Source organism: Leuciscus leuciscus (genome assembly GCF_965113295.1).
Source record: "Leuciscus leuciscus genome assembly, chromosome: 10".
NCBI classification, from domain to species: domain Eukaryota; kingdom Metazoa; phylum Chordata; class Actinopteri; order Cypriniformes; family Leuciscidae; genus Leuciscus; species Leuciscus leuciscus.
The window spans coordinates 35,151,813-35,177,858 of NC_138734.1; the positions used below are offsets into that span (position 1 = coordinate 35,151,813).

Below are 26,046 nucleotides of genomic sequence, written 5' to 3' on the forward strand. Positions count from 1 at the left end.
TATCAGGTCATAGGCCTCACTAGGCCTTCCTGAGTATGAGCTCCCACATACTGTGGTTGAATGAGCTCCCACATACTGTGGTTATCAAGTTATAGGCCTCACCAGGCCTTCTTGAATATGAGCTCCCACATACTGTGGTTATCAGGTCATAGGCCTCACTAGGCCTTCCTGAGTATGAGCTCCCACATACTGTGGTTGAATGAGCTCCCACATACTGTGGTTATCAAGTTATAGGCCTCACCAGGCCTTCTTGAATATGAGCTCCCACATACTGTGGTTATCAGGTCATAGGCCTCACTAGGCCTTCCTGAGTATGAGCTCCCACATACTGTGGTTATCAGGTCAGAGGCCTCACCAGGCCTTCCTGAATATGAGCTCCCACATACTGTGGTTGAATATGAGCTCCCACATTCTGTGGTTGAATATGAGCTCCCACATACTGTGGTTGAATATGAGCTCCCACATACTGTAGTCGCCAGGGTATAGGCCTCACCAGACCTTCCTGGTTCTGAGCTTCCACATGTCAGGTTACAGGCCTCACCGGCCTTCTTGAATGTGAGCTTCCACATACTGTGGTCATCAGGTTACAGGCCTCATCCGGCCTTCCTGAATGTGAGTTCCCACATACTGTGGTCACCAGGTTACAGGCCTCACCGGCCTTCCTGAATATGAGCTCCCACACACGGTGGTCGCCAGGTTACAGGCCTCGCCAGGCCTTCCTGGTGATGGGCTTCTACATGTCTGGTTACAGGCCTCACCTGGCCTTCCTGAATGTGAGCTTCCACATACTGTGGCCGCCAGGTTACAGGCCTCACCCGGCCTTCCTGAGTATGAGCTCCCACACACCGTGGTCGCAGGTCTTCCTAGTTATGAGCTTCCTCATGTCAGGTTATAGGCCTCATCCGGCCTTCTTGAATGTGAGTTCCCACTTACTGTGGTCACCAGGTTTCAGGCCTCACAGGCCTTCCTGAGTGTTAAGCTCCCACATTCAGTGGTCACCAGGCTTCAGGCTTCCTAAAGGCCTTCCTGGTTATGAGTTTTCACATGTCAGGTTACAGGCCTCTCCAGGCCTTCCTGAATGTGAACTCCCACGCACTGTGGTCGCTAGGGTTTAGGCCTCACTGGTTGTGAGCTTCCACATGTCAGGTTGCAGGCCTCATCAGGCCTTCCTGAATGTGAGCTCCCACGCATTGTCCATCAGGTTATAGGCCTCATCTGGCCTTCCTGATCATGGGTTCCCACATGCTGTGGTTGCCAGGTTACAGGCCTCACCGGCCTTCCTGGGTACGAGCTCCCACATGCTGTTGTCGCCAGGTTAGAGGCCTCACCAGGCCTTCCTGGATTCGGACTGGCATAAGTACACGCACTTTCGTTTTGTTTACTTTCTAAAATCCATATTTATGGTAAGGGTAATGCGCTTCCGCTTCATTCCCTTTTTTACGTGGCTCAGACTCCGGTTCTTCACCTCGAGTCCCACTCTAAATGCGTCTTGTTGTCACTATGTTTTACGACAGACGCCTCCCTTTTAAGCTATCTCCCACATTCTGTGGTTACAGGCCTTGTTAGGCCTTTCTGAAGGTAGCCCCACATTGTGTGGCTGTCAGGTTACAGGCCTCTCCGGCCTTCCTGTAAACAAGCTCCCACTTACTGTGGTCGCCAGGTTTTAGGCCTCACAGGCCTTCCTGAGTATGAGCTCCCACACACCGTGGTCGCAGGTCTTCCTAGTTATGAGCTTCCTCATGTCAGGTTATAGGCCTCATCCGGCCTTCTTGAATGTGAGTTCCCACTTACTGTGGTCACCAGGTTTCAGGCCTCATAGGCCTTCCTGAGTATGAGCTCCCACATACTGTGGTCGCCAGGCTTCAGGCTTCCTAAAGGCCTTCCTGGTTATGAGTTTTCACATGTCAGGTTACAGGCCTCTCCAGGCCTTCCTGAATGTGAACTCCCACTCATTGTGGTCGCTAGGGTTTAGGCCTCACTGGTTGTGAGCTTCCACATGTCAGGTTGCAGGCCTCATCAGGCCTTCCTGAATGTGAGCTCCCATGCATTGTGTCCATCAGGTTATAGGCCTCATCTGGCCTTCCTGATCATGGGTTCCCACATGCTGTGGTTGCCAGGTTACAGGCCTCACCGGCCTTCCTGGATACGAGCTCCCACAGTCTGTGGTCGTCAGGTCACAGGCCTCAGGGGCCTTCCTGAGAATGAGCTCCCACTTACTGTGGTCGTCAGGTTATAGGCCTCACTAGGCCTTCCTGAATATGGAGTGATGAAGTACATGCACCTTTTACTTCATCTATTTTTCTTAGACCCATGCTTATGGTAAGTCACACGACTAACGTCCTGTGTACTTTCTAAAATCCATTTTATGGTAAGGGTCATGCGCTGTACGCTTTGGTCCCTTCCTATGTGGCTCAGACCCTGGTTTTTCACCTCGGGTCCCACTCTAATTGCGTCCTGTCGTCACGTATATTACGACAGACGCCTTTCTCTAGCTAACTTCCACACTCTGATGAGCTCCCACACACTGTGGTCACCGTGTTACAGGCCTCACCGGCCTTCCCGAGTATGAGCTCCCACATGCTGTGGTCGCCAGGTTACAGGCCTCATCAGGCCTTCTTGGATTCAGAATGGCTAAGTACATGCACTTTCTTTCATGTACTTTCTATAATCCTTATTATGGTAAGGGTTGTGCGCTGTACGCTTAATTCCCTTTCTGAAAATAAGCTCCCACAGGTTGTGGTCCCCAGGTTACAGGCCTCACCGGCCTTCCTGATAGGAGCTCCCACATGCTGTGGTCGCCAGGTTAGAGGCCTCACCGGCCTTCCTGATAGGAGCTCCCACATGCTGTGGTCGCCAGGTTAGAGGCCTCACCGGCCTTCCTGATATGAGCTCCCACATGCTGTGGTCGCCAGGTCAGAGGCCTCACCGGCCTTCCTGAAGGTAAGCTCCCACATATTGTGATTGAATACAAGCTCCCCCATGTTGTGGTCGCCAGGTTAGAGGTCCTACCAGGCCTTCCTGGAGGTAAGCTCCCTTTAGGCCCTCACAGGCCTCCTCAGTGTTTTGAAACACAAACACTGGGTAGATCCATGGATCGAGTAGAGAAACTCCCCTCGCTGGCAAGGGTTGTAAAGCACTATGCTGAGTCATACTCTCCAGGATGTCCCGTCTCTGAGATCCGGGCTGAGTGGTTCACTGCCTGCTTCGCAGTCCCTTGGGTTGGATGCCTTTCTAAGGCAAGTGTCCAGAGGCTCTGTCTTCGGACAGACAGGAAGTGGCCAGACTGTAGTGTCTTATGTAGTGACACCAGGTCAGGCCTGCCTGGTGGCATTTCAGGTGGCACGTTCCCCTGAATAGTGACTGGCTGGGGTTCCCTCGGGTCCCCTAGCCACATTCCCTAGAAGGGACCCTTTCTAGTTTGAAATGTGGTCCTAGGCCTTTGAGCTGGCCCAGGTAAACCTTCCCTTAAAACTGTGAGGTTTTCTGTGGTATCCCTTAGCTTGGGCTATGACCGTAGGGAATGCTGTCACTGACAGCCCAGACCTGAGGGCATGCACTCCCCTTAGCATGGTGGTGTTGGTATATCGTTCCCCATAGCGTCATTCTGACGTAGTGTAGAGTTCCCTTTCGAAAGGGAACGTCTCAGGTTACGACTGTAACCTATGTTCCCTGAGAACAGGGAACGAGACACTACGTCTTCCTGCCATGCCTCGGGGCCTGCCTGCAACAGTCCCTTCAGACGATAGGATGTTGTCATGTGTGCAAGGCTCCCCTTTATACATCCAGGTCGCGCGTTAATCAATCAAGCTGATGATTCACGGGCTGTCGCCGGTCAACATGATTGACGTGAGTTGATATTTATTTCAGACACCTGTCACGCCTGAGGCGTTCCCCATAGCGTCATTCTGACGTAGTGTCTCGTTCCCTGTTCTCAGGGAACATAGGTTACAGTCGTAACCTGAGACGTTTTCTGCAGAAAAATCTGACAATTATAAATACTTTGTTCTACAGCCTACTGAAGTTAATGAAATGTTTATAATCATAATAATAGCCTAATATATATTAAGTTGTACCGTCCAAAGTGCGTGTTCAGTGCTGTTCGCGAGTGTCACGACAGCAATCATCTACGAACCACTTGCGTTTCTATAGTAACCAAAAGCTCCTGCACTCAGATTCAAGCAGCTATGTACCTTGTTTGTGGTAATGGCGAAAAGAACGATTTTTAGAACAGCAGCGAAAATTTGTGTATAAAAAAGTGACTAGACTGAAACATATCCTTTCATTGGGTGGGACTGTTGGAAGTTATTAATAAAGAAACATGGATTAATGAGAAAGTAAGGAGCAGGATGTGCTTGATAATAAAACATAAATATTAAAAGCGCAATGAGCCACAAAAGAAAACTGAATCCGCTACTGACAGCATGCTTTCTGTGCGCACGCTCCGAGCGGAACACGGGCAGCCTAAACAGTCAAACGCACACAGAAATATGTCAAAATATCCGCCTTGGTGAGTATTCACATAAACACAGTCGACGTAAGCACTGTGTAGTGTGTAGCACTGTATTTTAGATCATAGCAATGCACAATTAAACATCCAATATCAGCTTATACAACCAATGTAAATGGGGTCCAAAATGTTTTTTGAAGTTTACTTCTTTCTACTTCATCAACATGCACTAAAATGCTGACATAATTTATGTTTAAGAAATCAGAAACCCTCCAATAACAATTGGTCACCAATGATGCTGTTTAGACTCACAATGGTCTCGGCTGACTGCTTGTGATTGGATAACCCAATATTTTAAAATGAGAGAAAAACATGGCCTAAATTATATTTAGCGTCTCCTTTAAGCAACATCCACTGTTCTGAAACCATGTGTCCTGAGTTAAATGGCTGGAGGCCTTTGATAGCCTATGTAGGAGTAGAGCACACAGCATGACAGGAGAGATGAAGTTTGCATTGTTTTCTGCATAAACAGGTAAAATAAGAGCAGCATGAAAGACCTGTTCCCTCAAACTCGGTTCTGTCTTGGGGTGCAGACTGCGGATAGAGAAAGGTTATAGTGATGAAAGATGGCGTTGAGATTAGCAGGCTGAAATTGGGCTCAGTGGTGGTGCGAGAAACCACATTGTTTGATTTATGAGGGTCATGATGATCAGTGGTTGCCACATGAATAATCCATGTGCCCAGAATTAAGTGACCTAGAGCATTTGCTAAGCTTCCCCACTGTGTTTTTCCAGTTCCACGCTCTCTTATCCACACTTACTACATTCAGGATGGAGTGCTGCTGATCAAGAGATTGGCTTATCTGTTGACTTGGGTTTTTTTTGCCCTTTGCAACATATTGTTTGGGTTTTTTGCTTAAAAGCCATTTGGCAGTCTTTGTAACAAGCATTTCTCAAGATTGATAGTGATTGAAAATTTTAGGACAAAAAATCAAGACAGATTAGTACCTGATTAGAACTGATGTGTGTAGATAGTCATTGCTTAGAGGTAAGGGACGCTTGAGCACTCATGTTCAAACACACAAACCATACATGATTCAGATAGAGAAAGAAAACACTTGGCCACTGCAATTTAACAGATCATGGCTCTCTTAATGGTGCATGCTTCTAAAAGAGACAAGTCAAGGATATCTTCAACAGTTAGATACTTCAGGGTCAATCACGTTGTTTATGTAAGAAAGTCTGTGACCTTTTGGTTGAGAGCATCTTAAGTGATAATCAAAGTACCTTATTAAGTGTGCTTGAGTTAACATAGGTTTCAACCATCTGCCCATCTTATTGTTCTTCACGTTATCAACCATGCAGGGCTTAGTCAGAATAAAAAAGCTTAAAATAAGCACCTGATATTTGATATAAAGAAGCAGATTTTTTTTTTCAAGTTTGAATTTGATCTGAATTATATTTTCCAATTTCTAATCCTTTAAATAAATTATGATTACTTTCACAACCGGATTAAAAAGGTAACTTCTCAAATAGCAATGATTTAGTTTAAGCAAAGTAGAATTTCAGAAAGCTGCTTCAGAATCCCAAATTTTGTTAAGTAAAGTAAGAAAAATGAGGAGAAAGCTTTCTTGGCATAATTTAAGGCAAATCAGCCAATTATGCACTGGGGTGCCATGCTGAGTTGCCAAAATTATTTAATCATCTGATGCTGTTGCTTTCTCTTGACAGGAACACTGACAGGTCTCACAAGCGTAATGTTGACACAAAATGCCACTCTTCACATGCACAGAAAATTTGTGCAGAATATGTATGACGCAAATTTATGTAAACAGATATTTTTAATGGGTGGAACAGTACATTCAGGATCTGCAATCAAATTTACTCTAATTGGGGTTTACAAAATGTAAACATAGTCAGTGATATGAAAACAAAATATAGGTCATTATTATTTTACTACAGTTTCTCTAAAGCCAGAACTGAACCAGAGATATAAATGGGAAGAGATGAACCACAGGTAAACAAATTGTGTTTCTTTAATTTGAGCTAAAGAAGCTAAATATATTAAATTATTGTCAGATTTTAATTTGAAGGAGAAAAAAAATGCAATCTTAACTAACAGTTTTGAAGATTCTAGTCTTTCTCCTTTTAAATTAGTAGCCATATTTGTACACTACCATTCAATATTTTGGTGTTCAGTAGTATGTTTTATATTTTGAAAGAAATTAATCCTTTTATTCAGCAAGAATGCATTAAATTGATTTAAAAAAATCACAGTAAAGACATGTATAATGTTGCAAAAGATTTATATTTCAAAAAAGTGCTGTGACTTGGCATTTTTTTCAGTTTGAACTATTGCATTTAGTTTTAATAAAACTAATATAGTTCTGTATATAAAGACAGAAATCATGTGACGATGGAAACATTGTACAGTAGAACATTGTGCTGTATATAAAATCACTGCTGAAATTCTCATGGCAAGTATCACATCTGAGTCTTCACTCAAATGTCAGCAAGCACTTCTGTTTCTCGATGATTATATGTAAATGGTCACTAGCTTCTCCTAAATGAAGACAGAAATAAATAACCATAGAATGGTGACATGCTGACATAAACTTGAGATGCGGTCATGACTCCTGTCCTGAGTGGATGGGTTGATTTTACTTTATCGTTGTGAGAGCTGCCAGCAGACCCATAACATCACTCACAGAGGGGCTCAGATGCAGGGGGATCAGGGAATTGACCGGTTAATTGCATTGAGCTCTGATACGTGCATGTCCTGAATCATGTCAATGTCTCCTTTGGTTGACAAGGTGGGAATACAGAGTTGGTTTGAGTATTTTAAAGTAACCTTTTACTTAAGTGTCTGGACACAGAGTAGTATAACCTTCCCGTTACTTACAAATCTATGAAGACCATTGCATTGTTGTATCTCAAATCCCAAAATAAGTGCAGCAGGATAAAATAAGCCATAAGGGAGTTTGAGTTTTATGAACAGGATCTCTAGTGTGTGAATTGGAGACAATGAAACATGTTGTTCCTATTGTGAGTGTCAGGCAGGCAGGTGAGACAACAAATACACACTCTGCCCCACCATATTGTTCTGAGTTTTAGGTTATTGTTCTATGTGCACAGACTCATTAATGAGAAGTAATGGTATATCTTCATATTTCAGAGTCACAGTCTCGGGTGAAATACTGTTAGTTACCCATTTGTCTCATGGTTGTCATGTAATACTACAACTGTGGAAATACATGGCAGCAGAACAGAGCTTAATGCATTTTGTCATTTCAATAACACTTGGTGTTTGTCTGAGAGGTTTTATTCAAACATTAATTCTGAAGTATGATGGAGGTGTAATGTTTTAAAAGAATACTACCTCACTAATATTAGATTGGCATGATGTTAAAATACCGATACGATAAGCCAACATGGTGATGTTATGGTGGATGGATTATCAAAAAATGGTCGATATTAAAATTATATACTATTTTGTCTAAATAAAAATAAAATGGTAAAAACTAAAATTAGTCATTTTAGATGCTAGAAGTGAATTTAGACAGTATACATCAAAATGTGTAGTAGGTACATTATGAATGAAAATAGGACAAATGACTGATAGTGATCAATTAAAATCAATATCAATTGTTGGCTTATAACCTATACTGTTTAAAAGTTTGGGGTCAGTAAGATTTTTTAAGAGGAATTAATACTTTTCCTCAGCAAGGGTGCATTAAATTGATCAAAAGTGACAGTAAAGAATTTTACATTGTTACATAAAAAATATATTTCAAATAAATGTTCTTTTGAACTGTTCATCTAAATATCCTGGGAAAAATGTATCAAAGTTTCCACAAAAACAAAAACAAACTGTTTTTTGTTTTGTTTTTTACATTAATAATAAGAAGAAATGTTTCTTGAACACCACATCAAAATGATTACTGAAGGATTATGTTACACTGAAGTCTGGAGTAATAGCTGCTGAAAATTCAGTTTTGTATCACAGAAATAAATGACATTTTGTTAGTTGTTTTAAGATGTAATACATTTCACAATATCACCTTTTTACTGTATTTTTGATTAAATAGATATTACAGCCTTGGTGAGCATAAAAAAATTATTAAAAGAATCATACTGACCTCAAACTATTTTGAACGGAAGTAAATATAAAACCAATATATGTTGTGCATCCCTAATTAATTTTGATCAAATTAACCTCCGGCCATCATCCTCCTTCAACACTGTGATGACGAAAATGTAAATCTGTTGGTGAGAGGCCTGTTGGTGAGATAGCAAGTTTTTAGCTCTGATTGTTGCTACAGTATTCATTTGTATTATTTACAGAGTTAGCTTCTTTCAAATGGAAATGAAACTTTCAGTTCAATCTAACTCACCTTTCATTCAGTTAGCTTTCAATTACACACTTGATTATGTTCTGTAATGAGTCCAGTGATGTGCCTATACATTCCACCCTGAGGGCCTCATTGGGATAAATTATGCAATCCTATTTTGCACCTTTAGGCCTGTTGTCACTAATAAACAGTAGAATTCAGAGCATCATTTGTTCGTAGAATTTCCCCTCGGGATCCTAAGGAATACATCATATGTAAATGACCATTTACAGTTCCATGCTGGTGGAACGCTCTCCCCACCCTCATCCGGAATGCAGAATCCCTGACAACATTCAAAAAACAGCTGAAAACCAATCTCTTCCGTGAGCACTTAACCTTATAGAAAAAAAAAAAAAAAAAAAATCCTTTCCCTTTGAAACATCACTTATCAGGCTTATGCTACTCTGAATAATACCTGAACTTCGTATTTTGAGCACTTCCTGCGTTGTTGTTGCTTTTGCCTCTTTATGATGACTCGCTGAACTTAGTCCTAATTTGTAAGTCGCTTTGGATAAGGGCGTCTGCTAAATGACTAAATGTAAATGTAAATGTAAATGTAAATCCAACAGAACATGAGCAGGCTATGAGCAGCGATACTGAGTCGTGGAATATTGCACCTCCGTTATATCTTAGTATCTTCAAACTGCTGGTGTCTTAGTGGTGCTACACCGAGTACTTAGACTGACAAACAAGACCCAGTAGCTTTAGAGTCTGATTGCTGAACTTTTCAGCATGTAGACAGGAAAGCAGTGGGAGAGGTCACTTCCAGACAGCCTGTCCCCTCCAGTGTGCTTCGAGCTCATCTTCCTGCTCTTGTTCCACTCTGTGTCCTCGCCTGCGGCTTTCTGCCCGGCCTCTTCTGCATCTGAAGGAGAAGGAGAATAAATAATGAATCACGATGACAGCAAAGAAACTACATCTTTTGTTTGCACCCGTTGTGTTATTTTTCTCATCTTGTCTTGAACCCCACGTAGATGACCCACGGCCCGACGCAGGCATAATGAAGATCCGCGTAATGAGGCTGAGGAATACGAGGCCCCTAGTTAGATCCGAGCTGTCGGCACGGCGGTACTTGTCATTGTGTCGTTAATGACCATGAACAGCTTGTTCTCCTTTGCTATTGTTGAGACTGCTCTCGTGATGCTTGTGTAGCGATGAGAGGCTTTGACACTCCATGCTCCTTAAGGTAATGTAAGCTCTCACCCTTGTGTGTTAGCAGGAAGCGAATGAGCCCGATGTTTCATCCCCTCCAAACAGGAGGTGTGGTTTAGATTTAATATCTGGGATTTAGCAGCTTTTGCACTGGGGAGCTCCTAATGCTTAAGTCCCTTTCCTGAGTGTCCCTTTTTCTCAATCTTTATTCTCTTTTGTCGTTTAGACCTTTTCTATGCTCTCTTGTGCTCTTGTTCTGAAGTTGAACACTAACTGTTTCTTCTTCTCTCTTTCTCAATACCCAGGTGCCCTCTCTTTGCTTTGAGTCTGATTATTGGTCTGTCTGGTCTCCAGCTCTTCGGTTGTCTAGTTCAGGCGAGCAGTGATCTTCCAGACATCTCCAGGGACTGCAGCCCGTGGTCTGAGGTGAGTCCGACCGGGATCCATCGCCTTTGCTCCTGTCTCTCCTCGTTTGCAATAACCATTATGCAAGTCGGATCCACACAGCTTTAATTCTTAGAAATCAGTGTTCATTAGAGTCACCTACACTTCAAGAGGAAGCACAGAATAATTTGATGTCAGATGCCTCATTATGGTTCCCCTACTTAAAGCCATGACAAAAGTACAATCTTTTTCATGCTCGAGAACCACCGCAAGTCTATGGGGATAACAGAGAGCCGCAGATGCATTTTGATTAAAGGCTAAGTGATCTTACGGTGCAAATCAGTTATTCATAATGCATGGAATTTATTTCAGAAGAAATGGCCTGATCATCCCTTAAAACTTATTGCTTTTGCCATCTCTATACCAGACATTTTACATTTACTACTATATTTTGGAAGTAACTTAGTGTTGTCAATAACTGTCATGCTTTAAAATGTACCTGTATCATTGTACAGTTGTTACCTTAATGACCTGATTCTAGCTAGACTTACCTTTCAATTTAGTTTCAACGTACACAACTTTTCAAAAGTTTGAGGTTGGTAAGATTTTTGAAAGAAGTCTCTTGTGCTATTTTAAAATGTAATATTTCCGTGATAGCAAAGCTGAATTCTCAACAGCCATTACTCCAAACTCCAGTGTCACATGATTCTTCAGAAATCTTTGTAATATGCTGATTTGTTTCTCACATTTCTTTTTATCATCAATGTTTATCATCTTTCCACACCAGCGTTAATTTTTTCAATTTTCATGGCCCCCAGAATATTTTGTTTTATGAATATTGAACCTTCAATACATCAAAAGAAAGAACAGAGCCTCTGCTTTAAAAACTAAAAAAACTAAACATTTGATTCTAGCTTAATGCATTATTTTTTATTAACACTTAAATGTGGGTAAGTTTCATAAAAAAAAAGCAACATTTTGTGCAAGCTGAAAAAAATATGTTTGTCAAAGACTATATCCAGACTGATTGGCAGTTTTGATTTATATGCTGTTTAATGTTGATGATCCCGTTATTTTACATATGCATCTGCTTACATATGCTAACGCTTGTTTCTGCTTTTTCTCCTGTGTTTTGATCAGGAGATTCTTTACTCTTTCAGAAGATGTGTCATAGCGCCCCCTGCCTTATAACAGTGAAAACACATAGCTTGAAATTTCCGTCAATGTCGGGGAAGTGTTGTCTCATAAATGACGGAAATTTCCGTCAATATCAGGGAAAGTGTTAAGAACAGAGGAAAACAAACACAACAGCTTTACAATGGTGTGGTAAAGACCACGACCAACCAAAATCTTACCCAACAAACAATTTGTTTTAAATGGTAGTGTACATTCACTGATCAGTTGGCGTAATCACTTTAGTATTCGTACATAAGGTGTTGATTCTGTAGACACTGAAATGCACAATAACCAGCTGAATTATGATAAAAACACTGACAGCCAATCAGAATCCATCCTGCTGTAAAGAGTTTTAAAAGCAGGAGACGATATAACTGCAGCACGCGCTTAGAAACAGAATGATATCGTCCACTGGTGTAGATGCTTATGTAACATTATGACCCACAAGAGGTAAATAATCAGGCGGTAGTGCAGCTTCAAATCAACAGGCACATTTTTTATTCAAATAATTCAACAAATTAAAAAGGTGTAACAGACCTTCAATGCAAATACCCACAAAGAAAAAATAATAAATGATAATAAACAAAAACAAATTATATAAAAAAAAAACTGAAAACAACCCACAGATAGCCACAGGTTACCTATATTGTGCAGACAGAGTGGCATTCAAAATGCTCTCACCACAACAAAGCTCACAGCAATCACACTGCAAACCTACAGAGAAAAAGAAACAAACACAAATAAAATGACCAAACCACCACACGATCCCGGCCACCTCACCACCGCCATCCACACAGTGAGGGTAACCCAGCAGCCATCGTTGGTTTAAAAATAAATCTACAAAAAGAAAAACAAATTAATTAACAGTGCAATGCAAGTAGAACAAACCAGTCAGCACCATGAAAACCATTACTATCAATTTGTGGCCTAGGTTTTCCCTATGCAATTATGGTCCAACATCCAACAAAAATATGTATAAACCAAAGAAAATTTAATCTAAAGTAAACGGTAAGCGTGCATCCCTCTAACATCCGTTATTTTGACTGACACTCAGTCAGGCAATAATCCGGCCAAAACACTCCTTAACGGTGTGTATCATGTGTTCAGCTCTCAATGACGCTCCGCCAGCATTTAACATAACTGCTTGTCCACTACTATTCTTCTGAAGTGCTCAATCATCAGTTGAAGTTTTAGATGTGCCACGACATCCATGCATCCACAAATCACAATCAAGGACAGGAAGCGAGAGAGCGAACAAACCTCACTACTTCCTTATATAGCGCTAGGGCTGATGGGACTTTTAGTTCCCCAACCATGTCCCATTACACTTATAGTTGTCATTATAGTTATCTTTATAGTTATTGTTCTTGGTGTGAATGGGCTTTTAGACAAAGTTTCTAAAGTTACCTGCTATAGGGTTGTGTCTGATTGTAAAGGTTGTTGCAATTCCCGTTCTACTCTGTCAGCTGTGGATTCATAAAGATTTTAATTATCTTTAGTTGTACAAGCTAAAAATGCTGTCAGTACACTGATATTGTACATTTCACAGTCTATACAAACATATAAATATGTACATGTCCACCTACCTAGGGATACGAATGAAACCAGTGTTCATAATTTTAACTTCAAACATTCAAGCTGCCATTATAGTGATTCACTAGGGAACAGCTGTTTGTACAGCTAAACAGAACATCATAACAGTGGTGTTACTGTCGAGGTCTTGTAGCTGCAGTCCTAGGGCCCTATTTTAACGATCTGAAACGCAAGTGTCAAGCGCAAAGCGCAAGTAACTTTGTGGGCGGGTCTCGGCGCTGTTGCTATTTTCCCGGCGGGATAAATGACTCTTGCGCCAGGCGCAAATCTAAAATGGGTTGGTCTGAAGTAGCTTCATTATTCATAGGTGTGGTTTGGGCGTAACGTGATATAAACCAATCAGAGCGTCATCTCACATTCCCTTTAAGAGAAGACGCGCTTTTTCCATAGCGGATTGCTATTGTAACGGCGGATTTGCCAGGCGCGCGCCAGGAGCGGTTCACAGCCAAGGAGAGCAATGCTCTCGTCACGGCCGTAAAAGAGATAAGTTACATTGAAATGGAGAAACCCACCCAAATTAGCTTCGGTTAAACAGGCGTATGATAATTTGGGTAAATGTGTAAGCTAGATGTATGCTTTTATAATAAATCGTCTATCAATCAATCTATCTATCTATCTATCTATCTATCTATCTATCTATCTATCTATCTATCTATCTATCTATCTATCGTAATAATGTATGATTTGCAAAAATGAAAACTGCTGCTTCTGTGTAGATGAGAGAATCAAAGTGTATGCGCGTTGTGCACACGCTACATTGATTATGGCCAAGCATGCGCCCTTAAAATAGCATATGAATAACATGCGCAACGCGCCACTGACTTTAAACAATTTTTTCCTGGTTAGTGGCGCAATTGTTTTCTAAACCTGCAAAATAGCATGAAGGAACGTTTGCGCCGGAACACGCCTCCTCTTTGCGCTGAACCGCCCCCGGGAGCGCAAGTGTATTTCCTTACTTACCGACGTGCTTCTGTGGAGGGAAAAGTCCGCTTTGCGCCGGTGCAAAATAGGAATGATACATGCGTCGGTGTACAAAGTCACTTGCGCTGGGTGCAAGATAGGGCCCCTAGTGTGGAATGATATGAAACCTTTAAAGTGTGACCATGTAAATTTACCCTTTTACTGGAATGAATATGACTTCAGTCTCTGCCTTCGAATGAACTGTTATATAGTGGAAGTGTAATCGATATTGATTTTTCTCTCACATGTGAATGACCTGTAAACACCTTTCAGTGTCTTCAAGCAAAGACATGTCATGCAAATCATTAAATGGCATTAACAGATCAGGTACTGTATACAGGCCAAACAAAGTATGTATGTGTTTATTTACTTGCAAAGTAGAAACACATGCACACTTAAACCTCACCAGGACGTTAGTGTTGTAATTGTGTTTCTTTCCTGATCAGGTACATAATGGAGAGTTGCAGAGAATCAAGCAAACTGTTGTTCTTGTGTCCTTCTACAATTACTCCCTGCAGTTTAACATAATCAGTGCTTTCACGCTTCGCCAACCGATGCTTGTGCAGTGTGTCATTCACGTGCCCTTCTAAATCTGTCTCTGTCATGTCAATTCATCACACACATGCTCATCTCCCATCATGTGTCTAATGAAATATCTTGACAGTTTAAACAAACGGTTCAACCTGTGTGATCTTAAAGAGTCCTTCGTCACTGTCACTGGACTAATCTCCTGAGCTAAGTGTTACAGAATATACACTCACACAAGTATGCGTGATTGAATATAAGGTGCATAAAGACTGACGTATCAACCAGAATAATGAAGCGCACAATATTTGGACATTTTGAGATTATTAAGTAAATATTGTGTTGAAAATTTTCATTCAAGTATCTAATTTGTTTTAAGTAAATTGATTTAGTCTCTATCACACACATATCACACCATTATATATGCCATCTGCCACCACACTTTGTAGTTGTCATTGGCTATTGACCCATTTCAGTCAACTGAATATAAAGACACACGCAGACCTTATTCCTGAATTCATTGATATTGTTCTTAAAAAGTCATCTCTTTTCACTCTACTTCCAAGTATGATCCAAGGGCTCCAATTTATAAGAATGATAAAGGACAAAAAGTGTCCTTGTCTCTCTCTCACTCTCACTCTCTCTCTCTCTTTCTCACTCTCATTCTCTCAGGAGGAGTCATGGGGCTGGTACGGGCCTACCCATTAGCCCTGCCTGTGCTGGCTGTTCTGGGCCTCATTATCAGCGCATGGAGCCTCAACCCAGATGACCCCAATGTCTGCAGTCACTGGGAAAGGTGAGAGAGGGGCACTCTCTGTGTTAAACTCCGTTTTACCTTCCATTTCTCAATTGCAGGATTTACACCGCGTAGTTATTCCTCTCTGACATGCCAGAATGATGTTTTGGTCAAAAGAGGATTGAAATTTCAGTGTAGTGATTTATTGTGTGTTTGAGTTATAATGGGTTGTGGCGGTGTTCACAATTAATTATTTAATGTACATAAATTGTACATTGTGTGTATAATTAATAATGATAATATGAATAATATGAATAATATTACCTAATTGTGGACCCTTTTCACAGACTGTGCTGACGCCTTTCCACAGTTATTAACATTGTAAATCTTTTCATAAAAAAAATGGAATGTATATTTATAAAACTATACTTTTGTGTTATATTACTTTGGCATTAAATTCTATAAAAGTAGTTAACGCTGCATTTTGGGTGTTTCTAACACATTTTGGGTGTTTCTCTCTTCTGACCACCATAATCAATCACTCAATGATTTTTTTCCTCTTTTGGAAAGTCATAGAAACACTGTTTTTCTTCTTCTTCTTTTTTTTTTTTTTTGCTATTGGAGCAAATGGGAACATTAAAATATATTTGTGGTAGTAAACATTCACCACTATAGCAGTTTACTCAACTATGAGGACTTCCACTTCTGAGAACCCTGGAAATGTGAAAAGGTACTACTTCTAATAATAATTAATAGAAAGAATAATTATTATTAAAATTTTAACCATTTAAAAACAATGTTGCGAAACTGCTCACAGGCTACCTACTATTTTTAAAAAGTAGCTAGCTAAAGTATAAACTATGACTATCTCAGTTAGGACTTCATCCAACTTGAAATTATATATTTACAATAAATACTACTTATGAAACTAGGATACATCCTAATTTATGCAATAAGTTGAATACACAACAATGAGCATTTCATTTAATATTTGGTGGGGCTAGAATTGGTGAATTGTTTTGAATCAGTACTTTTATTTTAACAGTCCAAACAAACTGATTCACTGTATTTGGACATTCCATTGCATTTGATTACTGACTCTGCTCACTCAGTTGTACAGCTGTACTGCATGTATTCTGATAAGTGCCCAAATAACAGTGCCAATAAAATGTGAAAATATGATTTTGCTGTGTTTTGCCAAGATGATCACTACTCGCTGCAAAAATAGATTATTACAAGAAGAAAAATTACACCATTTTGAAAACAGATGAGCTGCAGAAAAATGTAGTCAAGATAGTTACGTGATTCCCCATCAGTGTTTGTATGTTGTCTGAGATAAAATGTTATTCAAAATAGATACTTGTCAGAATATTACATATTGAAGTATTATGGTTTTATTTGTTGTGTTGATGGTACATAATACTTGAATGGATACTTGATGAATATTTACAAGTCTGTGGATAAACTTTTGCCCCTTATGGGATGACAAAAAGGATGTGTTTACAAGCTATATGGATCAGTCGCAAAACACACACAATGTGTATTTCAGCTCTCATCTGTTATCTCAGAGATTTAGAGGATCTAAATGTGTTTGTTCCTGTATTGACTGTATTCACTTTTAATGGCACAGTTGAGGGATGTAAAGGATTGTGTTTGGGAGTGTTGATCTGGTTACACTTGCCTACAGGTATTAGGTTCAGTCACTGAACACACAGAACAATATTGATGTTCTTATTATCAACCCTGTAGTGTGTATGTTAGTCGGGAGAGAGAGTAAGGATATATTGCTAAAATAAAACAGGCAGAACAGCATTCATTTGACCAGAACAATCTGTTTTGATTGAACCTATTGCTTGAAAAATTATTATTTGTAAAGGGTGTTATCAGTTATGACAAATAAGCAGGAGCGATTGCCTCTGCAGAGAGGAGGACAGAGGGCTACAGAGATGAATGAGTTTCAGCATTGGTTTCCTGAAAGAGAATATTTCGGAGCTTTAATGTCATTTTGTTGGCAATAAATTTGTAATGTTTTTTCATGGGTATTGTGATAAGACATCTTGTTTTTCCCAGAGTTACTGTAGCTTTGGAAGGGAAACATTATGTTCGTCTTCGTTATTTGAGATGACAAGTTGTTTTGAACTTCAAGCAAAATAGATAGATACTTGTCTGTAAATTAAGTATTTAATGCTTTTGCTTGGATTACAGTATCTTCACAATATAGTTTATTATAAACTTGATACTACCAGCAGATTCTTTGTTTCTCTGCAACATAATCACGTTTGGGAAATGTCCCCAGGGCAAGTTGTCATATTTTTCTCCAGTAAATATTCCTCGGGTCGGTTTATTACTGTATATGCAAATACGCAAAAGTCCTGATTACAAAAAAAGGCCCAAACTTTGCACTGCTAATGCCCAGGACTAAATTTACAGTTCTTTTACCACATTTTTACCATTAGCGGGGTATCTTGTCCAACTGTATGGGGTAATTTGTCACAGTAGATTCCTGCCATTAAACAGGCAATTATAGGATTTTTTGCAAAAGTGTATAAATTAACAATTATGCAATTAATTGACTTACCACAAAAATGTGTATAAGGTATCAAGCCATATATTGGGTCAGTTGTTATATCTAAATTTTATGAAATAAAAAACGTCCCCAAATGCCGCGATAAAATTGTGTTTTGGATGAAATCTACCTTTATTAATTGACCCTGTAACTTAATATATTTTAACGTGATTTTAAAACTTCCAAGGAGGCAACAGGTTGACATAATTATAAAATTTTATTTAAAAAATGTAATAAAGATGTTAACTGAAATACATATTTCTTTTTCCCCCTCAATAACTATTATTTTTATTGAAAATCATACAAAATCTTGAATCTTATAGAATCACAAAATAAATAGTTTAATTAATTTAACATTCGCACTCCCAATTACTGTTAATAAATAATTGTGGGGAAAAAATGTATCACCTTTGAATATTGTATTGGACAATTTTCTTCATGTCAAAAATAAATAAATACTGGCCTAAATGTTTTTTTGTTTTGTTTTTTTTTAAGAAAAAAAAAAAGATCATTACATAAGTAAGAGATTGAAAATTCTTTTTGGTCTTTCCCTCTCTCAGCTACGCAGTGACTGTTCAAGAGTCCTATGCTCATCCTTTTGACCAGATCTACTACACAAGATGCACCGACATCCTCAATTGGTTTAAATGCACCAGACACAGGTGAGCGTGACCCTGACCTTTGATCTGCAGTTGTCACAATTCAGCTCCATGGCAACAAGCAGCACTCTTCCACTAGACACATAAAAATTAAGATGCCGGTGTGCCAGTGTCTTTATCACCGAGAGTTAATGTTACCAGCCGTGATTGTAGTGGTCAGAGTCAGGATGGAAATGGCCATTTGACTGTCATCCGACATTACATTGGTTTTAATTGCTGCATTAAAGACTTTATCGTCAGTGTCCCTGCTAAAAGCTGTGGGCCCAATGAGTCACTGTGCTGCAATGTAGCATTCAGAGGCGAGATGTCCTTCAACGAGCACAGAAACTTTTCCTTAACTCACTTTAATTATGTTTATTTCTCCTCTTTCCACCTTTAGGGCTTGGCTAGGATTATTAGACACAAATAGAAAAGCTAATGGTAGCCAACTACATGTCTTAATGTCCTTGTTTCTGTCCTTGTGGAGTTCACCAACCGGGTTATTGATGTTCATGCTTTCTCTTGTGTGTACGTGTACGTGTTTTCATCTCAGAACCAGCTACAAGACAGCTTATCGGCGTGGGGTGAGGACCATGTACCGTCGCCGTTCACAGTGCTGTCCCGGCTACTTTGAGAGTGGAGACTTGTGTGTCCGTGAGTGTCTTTAATATTTTGCTCGCTTATTTCCTCTTAAATCAGCACAGTTCAATTTCTCTTTCTTGCAAGTGGTTATAAGCACAATAAAAGCATTCATCTGCTTGAGCGATGTCCTCTTAAGCCTTGAACCCCGCTCCTTTCTCCAGAGGCATTCATCAAAATCTCAGCCATCTTTGAGGCATTTTTGCAACTGCATATTTCAGGCATAATTTGTGCCTTTCATTACTGGTCCTACTCATATTGGGTTTGCTCATATATTCAGTTTTAACACTTCCAGTATGCCATTACAACGCCGTTAATAGCATTCGGTTATCACTCATTTTTTAGAAAAAAGAGTCTTGAGTGATTCACTGCAAATACATTGTCCTAATTCCTCTCGTTCTAGAGATAACACGGTAATTAAGGAAATAACAACTTTCCCTTGCTGTGGCCTGAATGATAGATTTAGAGATTATTTTATGAGCAGTGAATGTCAAAAATGTCAGCTTTTATATTAGTTTATTGTCTTTTCACACTGCCAAGACTGTAAATGTGTGTTTTGTTTCTCAAGATTGGTTATTGTGTGGGCCAGACTCTTTATTCTTTAATGTGTTTTAATCGCAAGTGAACGAATCCTGTCAGTCAGCTCAGACCTTTGGCTCGCACGGTTCAGCAGTTGTTTGACAATATGCAAAAATCTCTGCGTGAAAGGACCTCGCACAGGACCGTGTCAAGGTGATGAGGTAAATGACAGTCTTACCGAGGGATAAAAATCAAGGCACGTAGCTTAAGAGCAAATGGGATTTGATGTCCTCACAGCTACTCGGCATTATTAACAAGAGGGTGGGACAGGCTTTCTGATGGATGTCTGTTCCTGGGTGGATGGCTTTTCTTCATCTTGTTGCACGGACTACTGTATGTTTGCTTAAAAGCTGATGAAACTTATACCTGTGGTCATGTATTTAGGTTCTGAATATGTAAGATTGTGATAAATGTATCCCCACTCTTAAAGCATCTTGACATTAGTACCCATAATGTCATGTAATTCTTCAGACTGTGCATTGTAAATGGACTCCAATGAGAATGAACATATTTAACAGTCTACATTAAGTCCTGATATGGGCCGCTGTGATATTCAGCTCTGCAGGAATCATAAAAATTATCTTCAGTACAGTAATATGAAGAAAAGAGGATAAGCCACAGACGGTGTGGTCGGTTTAAATGCTGATTACAAACCCGCAATGCTGTTTTATGAAGTCACACTAATTCATAATTAATTTTAATTTTAATTTCACCATATCAAAAAGAATTTTCCATTTTACTATGGAACAAGCCATGAGAAACAGCAGCTGTTTTGCTGTCATCATGTCACAGGGACCTAACCGGCATTGTCAGTCTTTGTAGTTTGATTTAAAAGCTTAGTCATTTACATATGCCACAGAAAACGCTTTTTATGATCCAAGGACATTTTTAATTTTATTATTTCACACCTTGCTCTCTTGACAGCAGGCACTGAGCAATTTGATATATCAAGCAGTGATTTAATTGATATGTTTGCTCACACTGTTTCTCTTTTTAGCTTTGAAAGAATTCATTCATCTATAAACTTGAATTCTGTTATTTACTTACCATCGTACTTTTCGAGACCTGTTTCTTTCTTAGAGCACAAAAGGAGTTACTGTATAGCAGAATGTCCAAACTGCTCCTCTCCATGCAATGAAAGTACATTTTCTGTGAGTAATGATAAACCTTCTTTTTTTCTTTTCCTACTTTTATGGTGATTTATATAATATAATGTAATTTATGTATGATATAAATTTACAATGTGAGATCCCCTAATTGCCATCCACTTTCATTCTATGGAGAAGAGAAGCCTGAACATTTTTCAGATTTTTTCAATTTGAATTGCACTATAGAAAGAAAATAAAGAAAGGTTGAGAACAATAAGCGTGAGTAGTTGAAGATAAAAAAAACTATTTTGGTGTACTATTCCTGTACTAATAATTATACTAATATTGCAAATGACCAAGGCTGCGTTTCCCGAAACCTTCTTAACGCTACGCCATTCTGAAGTTACACCTTAAGCTGTACCTTATCGATAATATGTGTTTCCCGAAACGTTCTTAGTTAAGTATACCTTCTTAAGTCATACGTTCGGAAGGTTGGTCTGGACCACTCTTAGCTTTACCTTATCACTGTTGCAGGTCTATAGACCTTATGTAGCCCTGCCCCTTTTCAGCGCTGCGCTCATTGTCTTTTGACTTCCGGTCTGTATTTTCACAGCGATTCTGCGTGAACGGCTCGTTTTAAAATATTCCCGGTCGACTGACATTTAAGTCATCTGCTTTAAACATCACAGTCCTCATGATAAGTTTCGTTAACTTTACATGAAGTAAATCCACTTCAAAAGCGAATTACTCCTGGACAGCAATGCCATAAAAATATACAGATCGACCGCAAAAACGGAAGTTAAAAGACAATATTCTAAAGATCACATCTCTGAGTTTACAAGAAGAGATTCAAAATTCACTGTTTAAATCCTTTTTGATCACTGCCGAGCACCATATGTAAGATGTACACTTTTATTACTGAAATGCTGTAAAGTATTTACAAGAACAATATTTCATCGCAGCTCCACCTCAGCGAATAAAAATGGGAAAGAGAAGAAAGCACGTAAAAATTTGAAATGGTTATCATGGCAGCAATATATGATCCAATTTTAAAATATGTTGGCTAGGCTATTATAGGCTATTATAGTTTGGATTATTTAGTTTGGAGTCTTAATAAATGCAATTTCAACTATTTCTGAAGTGCTTCTTTTATAAAGAACACCGCTTTCTCACATAATGCAGTGAAACAGCCCCTGCATGAGAGAATAATTGATTCTGGAGCCATCGATATCAACCAATTCAGCACCATCGCCACGGACAGCACCGGGTAACGGCGCACGTAAGAAGGTATATCTTAAGCAGCTTCCTAAGGTATGGCTCGGGGGACACGCCTAGAAATGGTATACCTTTAGTTAAGTTTTACCTTAAGAGTCTTCGTAGCGTGCTAAGAGACAACGTTATCGGGAAACCCAGCCCAAATCTTCTTGAATTTTCTTTGAATGAAAATTAGAATCTTGAACATTTACATTTACATTTATGCATTTGGCAGACACTTTTATCCAAAGCGACTTACATTGCGTTATCCTATACATTTATATATAGGTATAGGCATGAACATCAAGCATGAACAATAAGAGCAAAAAAAGAGCAAAAAAAAAAGACATGTAACCCTCATGTAAATCAACAGCTTGTTCACCAGATGTTGTTCTTTCGTTACTAAAGGTCAGTGTAGAAAGGAAGAGGTTTCAACAATGACCTTTAGTAACAAGAATTTTTTTTATGGCTGATTGCGAGTGACCATGGTCTGTTGAAGATAAAGTTGATCTCATGTTTCTGTCCTTATTGAGTGGGATTGTGTCCAGCTCTGTCTGTAGCCTGAAGGCACTACTAACAACCATGGGATTAGGTGCAGCTGGGATAGGGATCAGTTTTGACATTGTCTGGTGGTTTGAGTGGAAGAAGGCAATGACAATAATCAATAATGTTCTCATTACCACACAATAGCTGCAACAATTTCATGTTAACAGTTGCTGCTGTAATGGAACCACACCATCTGTGAAGAAGATGGAAGGCATAATTTTTTTTCCTCAGTGACCTCAAGCTACGATTATTGCCTCTGTGCTGTTTAAAACATGGCTGCACATGGAGTTTAACAAAACATTCTTTATAAAAGCAGATTTGATCGGACAAGCCATGTTTGAAACCAGTGTAAAATAGTCGGTATAGGCACTTCAATTGTATTCTCACTAGTCTGTTCATGCAGCAAGATGCTACTGTGCCTTTGCATGCAAACATGAACAGTCTACTTTTAGGCTAATGAACTGAATTACTTGACAGAAGAATAGTTATTGTGATTATTTAAAAAAAAAAAGAAGCAATTATTTATTGAACATTTTCTTTGATTATGTTGCTGTAATAGTTTTATAAAAGTAGTAAACCACTAGATGCTGCAGTGTTAGTTGTTTTACTTCCCTTTTTCCTGTTTTTAGTAGATTTTGTCAACCTGTTTTTGCCATTGATTGTTAAATACTTACTTTTTATTTCATTTGTGGACATATGCCTATTTGTTAGACATTTAGTAAATAGTTCAATAGTTCATATTTTTGTGCTGACTTTAGTTGATTTCTGTGTATAATTTGGCCATTGAATGTAAGCTGCCAGCAAAAAGTATAATTTGGTGTTTTTGTGCGATCGTGTGGACACCTCAGAGAGGTATGAGGATTTTATGTGGAGGTAGGTTTTTTTGTTGTTGTTGCTGTATCTGCTCTGTATATAATCCTTCTGCTCTCAGTGCCAGGATTAAGAGCTTTGTAGAACTAGCTATGTTCACTTTCCAGGGACAAGACAAGTTATTAAAGCCATTTTCATTACATATATGTGGATCTTTGCTTTTCTTCTCAATCTCAAACACCTCAGGGTTTATCCTCGCATATGTGCCTTTTATGAGCCACTTTCTCAGTAGAATCATTCCATTGTGCATTAGCTGCATTTTAAAGATATCATTCATTAATGGCCTAAACCAAGACAGCCTAGATACTTTGAAGGTGACATGTTTCCAGGTTGTTTTCTGTGCCCATAGTGAGGTGCCCTTAACATTCGAGTCATTTAAAGGAATAGTTCACTTAAAAAATTAAAATCTGTCTTCATTTACTCACCCTCAAGTTGTTTCAAACCTGTATGAATTTATTTATCCTGCTGAAAACAAAGGATATTTTGAAGAATATTGGTAACCAGACAGTTGATGGACCCCTTTGACTATGGAAGCCAATGCGCCATCAAGTGTTTGGTTACTGACATTCTTCAAAACCTTTGTGTTCAGCAGAAGAAAGAAATTCATACAAGTTTTAAACAACTTGAGGGTGAGTAAATGATGGCAGAATTTTAATTTTTAAGTGAACTATTCCTTTAACCCGCATGCACTGCACCTATCAATCCCAAACTGTCAGTGGGCTTAAAAGAGAATCTTCTGTAGTGACTGTATGCTTTCTAACACAGAGCCTTTAGCCAATGAGTTAATTCCTGCCATACTGTAACACTAGCACTGTTTTGCATGTGTGAATTGTGCATTTAATGTTGAGGAAGAGACCTTGCTCATACTGAGCTGCAATGACTTTTCTTGGAGCCAAACTACATGGAGCCAAAACAGTTTACACCATCTGGTCAGAAGAGTCTCAAATAGTTAGTGATGCAGTATTAATGATGCTATGTGCATGCTGCAGCTTCTTGCTGGAGGATTAGTTGCTCTAATAAAGTCCCATGCACCATCCATCGCAAAGTAGATTTCTCATCTTAGTTTTAATGATGGATTAGATAAGATCATGCATTTGCCTGTGTTTGATTTTGAAATCTTTTTTAGTTTTATTATTAATAAGTTCATATTAGTAGTACATACTGTATAACAAATGCATTATAGTAGATGCATACAGTAATAAACTTGGATTATTTAATGTGTTGATTGATTGACTGATTGTCAAACTGTATGTTTCATTCTTTGGCCAGATGAGTATTCAGTGTAATAATGCATGACAATTACAATTAGCTCTATTGTTACACGGTATGATAACGCCACTGTGTAATGAGATTAGCCCTTTATCAAAATGAAAAACATCGTTTTTCACTTGCAGCTTGCAGACATAGTCTTTTTCTTGTGTAGAAGGAAGAAGATTTCATTGAATTTTAATTAAAATGCAGGAGCTATTTTCTGAAGTATTATAGACACGAACATCAATTCAGCTCTTGGGAGAAAGGCACTCTTTATCCTTTCACCTACATCACATAAATTAATTTTAATTTCCTGAAAAGATGTGACAAATTAGCATTTCTTCTCAGTTGTCTGATCAGAAATTGCTGATTGTAACAAAAATCAATCATTTCATCACCAGAGTTTTTTTTTTTAACCTCCCTTTTGAGCACGTTGCATAGCTCCATTGATTTCAAGAAGTCAAAATTGATGTCTTTGTCAGCAGAAAATGCTACCGTTTTTTTCTTCTTTTTCTTAAGCTGGAGGAGAACTGGCATGCTTGAATATCAAGTTCTCAGTGCTGTGTAAATCCATACTGCATTATTTGCCAGTGGCAGGTTTAGCATTTTCTGTGTGTGGAGCATTTCTGCTCTAAGCACCATCCTCTGGGTATTTGGGATTCTCCCTCTCCCCATCCCTTTCCTGTGCTTATGTCCAATATTGAGGGCCCAGTCAAAGACTGAAAGAGTGATAATCTATAGCCATGCTGGCCAGGAATGAGGGAAAGTCCTACCTCATCATTTACCTACTGCATCCAGCTTTAGTGTGTGCCAGCATCAAAACATGCACACACATTAATTCACTTTATATGAGCGTGGTTTATTTGCTTGAACAATGATGTTTATTTTCATTCTGAAACTATTTCTATATATATATATATATATATATATATATATATATATATATATATATATATATATATGTGTGTGTGTGTATATGTGTATATGTATATATATATATATATATATATATATATATATATATATACATATATATACATACACACACACACACACACACACAGACAAACACACACATTACCGGTTAAAAGTTTTTTTAATGTTTTTGAAAGAAGTCTCTTAGGGCCCTATTTTAACGATCTAAGCGCATGGTCTAAAGCGCAAGGGCGCAAGTGCACTTTTGCTAGTGTAGGAAAAACGGTCGGCACGCGCGGCACATGGTCTAAAAGGGTTGTCCCTATTCTCTTAATGA

At 39.1% G+C, this 26,046-nt stretch overlaps 1 protein-coding gene across 2 annotated transcripts in view; it reads left to right on the top strand.

The window, feature by feature from the left end:
* megf11 (multiple EGF-like-domains 11) overlaps positions 1 to 26,046 on the top strand; it is a 130,894-nt gene that overhangs the window by 24,120 nt on the left and 80,728 nt on the right. For both annotated transcript variants that reach the window (XM_082181861.1, XM_082181862.1), the window contains exons 2-5: positions 10,295 to 10,415; positions 15,300 to 15,423; positions 18,490 to 18,591; positions 19,121 to 19,221. In XM_082181861.1, coding sequence (XP_082037987.1) covers positions 15,308 to 15,423; positions 18,490 to 18,591; positions 19,121 to 19,221 — 319 coding nt within the window. In that variant the 5' untranslated portion in view covers positions 10,295 to 10,415; positions 15,300 to 15,307. The remainder of the gene's footprint in view (positions 1 to 10,294; positions 10,416 to 15,299; positions 15,424 to 18,489; positions 18,592 to 19,120; positions 19,222 to 26,046) is intronic.